At 42.6% G+C, this 4,789-nt stretch overlaps 1 protein-coding gene across 1 annotated transcript in view; it reads left to right on the top strand.

Moving 5' to 3' along the window:
• The window catches only part of TEX14 (testis expressed 14), a gene marked incomplete at its 5' end in the record, with an annotated part of 24,150 nt that overhangs the window by 13,466 nt on the left and 5,895 nt on the right, over nucleotides 1-4,789 (top strand). The window contains 5 exons of the mRNA XM_010142208.1: nucleotides 4-58; nucleotides 780-870; nucleotides 2,135-2,194; nucleotides 3,290-3,414; nucleotides 4,286-4,380. Coding sequence (XP_010140510.1) covers nucleotides 4-58; nucleotides 780-870; nucleotides 2,135-2,194; nucleotides 3,290-3,414; nucleotides 4,286-4,380 — 426 coding nt within the window. The remainder of the gene's footprint in view (nucleotides 1-3; nucleotides 59-779; nucleotides 871-2,134; nucleotides 2,195-3,289; nucleotides 3,415-4,285; nucleotides 4,381-4,789) is intronic.

Below are 4,789 nucleotides of genomic sequence, written 5' to 3' on the forward strand. Positions count from 1 at the left end.
TCGGAAGAGGCTTGTGAAGGAATTTTACAGAAACAAGTCCCTGGAGCTGCAGGATCAGGTACTCAGGGTACAGGTGAATGTGCTTTTTCTTTTGAAGGTACTTTCGAGTCAGGAATCTTGCTGCCTGTAATGTTTTTTGTCAGCTGCACTCCTGTCAGAAGACAGGAGCCTGGTTCTTCAGGGTCACTTGGTCTCTTTCTCCTCATTATTTTAGTAGAGTTCAGAACACTCAGGATTTTGGAAAATGTTGTTTGGACATTGCAGTCACTGGAATATTTTTGAGCATGATGATTATGTACTTGCTGTGTTTCAGTTAAAAAAACCAAAACAAAACTTGTTTGCAACCTTCTTGTTTTTACCCTTGGGCTAAGTTTAATCTTTTTATGCAACTTACTGTGGTGCTGGAAACCGAATTAGGGTTGTATTCACACATTAATATTCCTATTGCTAAAGGACCTCGAGCTTAAAAACTGTAAAGCTGTCATTGTGCGTGTGCAGAATAATGGGAGGATCCTCACTGTTTCTCTAGTCTGTTGCTTCTCTCAGCTCAGATTTGTAAATGTTGTGATATTCCCCAGTGCTTCTGTGGTTGACTGTCTGGCAGCTGTGGTATGTTTATGAAAATGCATCTTTAAAACACATTTGTCTCTTGACAACAACAAAGGTCACAAGAACTAAAAAAATTTAATAAAGTTGCAATTTCCTGTTCAATGAGTTGTGTCGCTTTCCTTTGTATTTGCAAAACCCAATAACAGGGAACATTTGTTATTTGTATTCAGGAGGAAAAATGCTCTCCTGCAGCACAGCGGCGCAGAGCTCTGGCAGCACCACGCCAGGAGTGAATCACCTTGGCCGTATGCCTGCAGCCAGGTACATAGACTAATGCTCGTTGTTACTTCAAGCATTAATTGGGTTATCTTTATTAATTCTGCTTATATATCTACTACTCAGATAAGATGCCAGTGGTGTATTTTAATGATTATCTACATGTCATAGTTCCCTGCCAAGAAACCAGTAACAGGACTTTCACAAGTCTCATGGGGTTTTGTCTTTTACTCTGTTAAGTTTTGGGGGGTTTTTTGCTTAATGAGGAAGCTAAAATAGGCAAAATAAGTCAGGTATATATTAACAATTCCTTTTACACTGATAAACTACAGTCTCAAACAGAGCAAAGATAATTCAAATTAAGGCTTCAGTCATCTGTTGTAACTTTGTCATGCTTTGGGTTTGGAGCTCGAGTGGCGTAAGATCGTGCCTTTTCCACTCCTGTGGGAACATGCCGGTGCAAGTGTGCTGCTGTATCTTCCCCGCAGATAGCATTAGCCCGTGCTTGGAGACTTGCAGCCTCAGCTGTCAGACATGCGGTGTTCCTAGGCAGTATTTTGTATATTCCACTAGCACGTGGAGATGTTGGCCAGAATCACCAGGGCGTGCTGCAAGGGGTACTTTTGCTTAAAGAGAAGCAGTTCTCATCCTGAAGTCTTTCAGTGGTGGCTGCTGGCTTCCCTGTAGCTCACCTTCCCTTGTGTTCCTCCAGAGGCAGCAGCTGCTCGCTTCCTCCGTGGGGAGTGAGAGCTGCTTTCACTGCCTCCAGTGTTGTACTCGCGCCCCTCCCCTGGAGGGACTGAGTTGCCAGTGTCAGAGTGTAAATACTTGGCCTTAAGGTAAAGGTTTTGGTTGTTGCCCTCTCTGAGGAATTGAGCCAGCAGGACAGAGAGGACTGTTGCTCTCTGAGCATCCGACTGATCCCCTTTGAATGCCTCTCTGACCTTGAGTGGGGTTGTTACAGTTTGAGAGGGCAGCTTACAGTGCAAACCGGTCAAAGGATGATAAAACCTTGTCCTGATCTGTATTTATAGATTTCTATTTAACTTTCCATTTTGTTTTGAAACTGCATGTGTCAGTTCAAAGTGTTCTCCTGAACAGATACAAATCTGTAATGGGCTTAAAATGGCATTTTTCTCCTAGCACTCTCCATCTTCTAAGGTTTTAAGCAAAAAGTTTTGACGAGCTGCAGGCTACTTCAGAGAGAAGGTAGTCCTTCCAACTTTTGGAGAGAGAGAAAGCTAAATGCCTTTGTTTTCATAATTCTCTGAGAGGATCAGTGCAAATGACCTTTCTTCCCTCATTGCAGTGTTGCAGCAGCAGAAGCGATACTGTGGGAGCCACAGGAAGAATGCAAAGAAAAGGATGTGTAAGAGCCGCAGACCACTTTATATCTAAACTTCACAAAGCTGGTCATGAATGTTTTAAAAGTTCTGGGTTGAAGCAAAACAGAAAGATGAGACAGATCAAAGCTGAGAGAGAAAAGTATCTGAAATACGGAAAGAATATTTTCTCGTGATAAGTTGGGAGATTGGCATAAAAGAGCTGTCGCATACAGATATCCGTAGTTTGAAGTATTTTCATGTTCATAAGTAATTAGCGTAGTGTAATCTGGGTGTGCTGCTTCACTTTCAAGTGTGGGACTCCTTGTGTCCTCTGACCATATCACACAGAAGACATAAAATTAAAGAGCAAATCCTTAGCATGTAGCTAAGTACATTTTATAACAAAAATAGTCTTGTGATTGAGAGTCTCAGGAAGAATTTGCAGGATGGGTTTGTGACTTTACTAGTAAAGGTAATTTCTTTTAACAGATAATGGGGGTGTCCATAGCAATGACCGATCTGGTAACAGTAGATGTCTGCTCATTGCATGGTCTCCTGAGGACAGTGTGCCCAGGGTATAGCTGCAGAAGATGTTGGTTTGCTTAATATCATCCCGGTCCTGTGGCCGATGAAGAGTTTTTGTGACTTGGGTGGACGTCGCTGGCTGTGCAGCTCTTGAGCAGTTTCACTTTATCTGAGTAATTCTTTTAAGGGCTCCTAGGACCTACATTTAGTCCTAGTTAATGGACTGATAATTTTTGTTAAACCTTGAGGTCTTCCCTTGGCTTTGGAGAGAGTTTTCTACCCAGTGGTTCTCATTTGAAGTTCGTGTCCTTTCTGGACAGGCAGTTTTCTGAGCTTGCTTTTATAGCAGGATTATTCAAATGAAGAAATCCTGTAAAGGAAGGGAAGGCAAAGAATTAACCTTTTTCTGTCTCTGCAAGATTACTGAAGATGGTCATCTTTAGCCTTCCAAGAATTCTGTGGGAAGTTTCAAAGGGAATGTCTCACTTCCTTCTGGAAAACTAGTAAAGACTGAACAAAACTAGAATTTAAAGAACTGAAAATAGCAGAATTTAGTGATTCACAAGTGTAAGAAGTGGCTATTCTAACGGTCAGACCATCTTCCAATGCTTCAGATCAGTGACAGATATTCAGGATTTGTCAATTATTCCCTGTGAGCAAGAGAACTACTGTGGGAAGATGGATTGTAAAACGCCTAGAGTGAGTCACGCACCGAGCGTCAGCACCCCGCTCAGCTCAGGTAACCGCAGAGGAAGGGAGGAAGGACCGGGGAATCGCTTAACCTTTCCATGCCGGGAGTCAGACCTTTCTGCCAAGACTTGCTAATGTAAAAGTGAATCATGGAAACTCCGTTCACGTCGTACTGGTGCAGAAAGGTCAGGCTTGGAATAAGTAACCGCAAGAAATGCTGTACCTGCTGTTTGAAACCTCGTTGTGTTGGTCTGGATAGATACAAGCGTGGCGTTAGAGCCTGTTTGGTCAAAAGCAATATCCTGACACAGAACTAGCAGAGAATTTACGGGGACACAGCTGAAAAAGCCACTAGCGGAAAGGTCTCTGAAAGATAATTAGTAGTTAGTGGTAGCCTTCGCCAATTTGAAATGTCTGGAACTATTTCTGTTTATTTGGAGTTATACATGTAGATTTTAGCATTCTAAAGACAGACAGTGTAATTAAAGTACTTAGTGTGTTTTGAGTATCGATGGAGTGATCTCAGTGTTTGTTAACTGAAGTGTTGTTTAAGAGCGATGAATTACCATTTTCTTTCATTAATTTGGTGTAATACTGCAGTCAGAGTTTCTCAGTTGCCAGAATTGTGCATAAATAATGGCTGAGGTGGAACTCCTAGATAATCAGTTTTCTGTTTAAGAAATTATTGTCAATAAATGATGTCTAGAGTGTCTTGCACAGGGGCCTGTTCAAGTACCAGAAATATTTTTCTGTTTCCGTTGAAACGTGACCAAGATACAAAAAAATCAAGAAATAATTTTCCAGCTTTACTATTGTTGTCTTTTCTTTTTAAATTCCAACAGACTTTGAGAAATACAAACGCTGCCTTGAAGTAGCTTCAGCTTCTCCCTTTTGCGCCTCTCTGGAGGTCTCCTCTGCAGCATCCAGGACATTCACTACAGCCCGTGAAGAGGCGAGGAGCACTGAAATTTCCTCCGTTACTTCGGGAGTTTGCTTCTCTGAATTGAATGAGCCGGTAAGTCTAGAAAACTTACCTTACACCAGCCATTCTTGAAAATACTTTAAAAATACTTTTCCCTAAAATAAATGCAAGATGAGGAGCACGCAGATACTTTTAGGTCTTTGTGAGGGTTTTGGAATCCCGGATCTGTTGCTGTAATGCCAGCAGTTCTGATGGATTTCAAAGCAGTGAGCCACTGATTTTGTATACAAAGAGTTGGCTTCCCCTTGCACCGACTCCGAGTGCCCTTGCCTGCCCTCCATCGCTCCCTGGCTGGAAAGAATTGCCACCTCCCAGCGTTGGATCTGGCCATCGGAACACCAAAGCGATGAGGATCTGCAAAGGGGTTGAGCGGGAAAGGTGTGGTTTTGTGGGGAGAGGGGGGTCTTCTGGTGCGGCAGCACTGGGCTGCTTATCTGAACCG

The sequence above is a fragment of the Buceros rhinoceros genome, unplaced genomic scaffold (genome assembly GCF_000710305.1).
Source record: "Buceros rhinoceros silvestris isolate BGI_N320 unplaced genomic scaffold, ASM71030v1 scaffold918, whole genome shotgun sequence".
Taxonomy (NCBI): Eukaryota; Metazoa; Chordata; class Aves; order Bucerotiformes; family Bucerotidae; genus Buceros; species Buceros rhinoceros.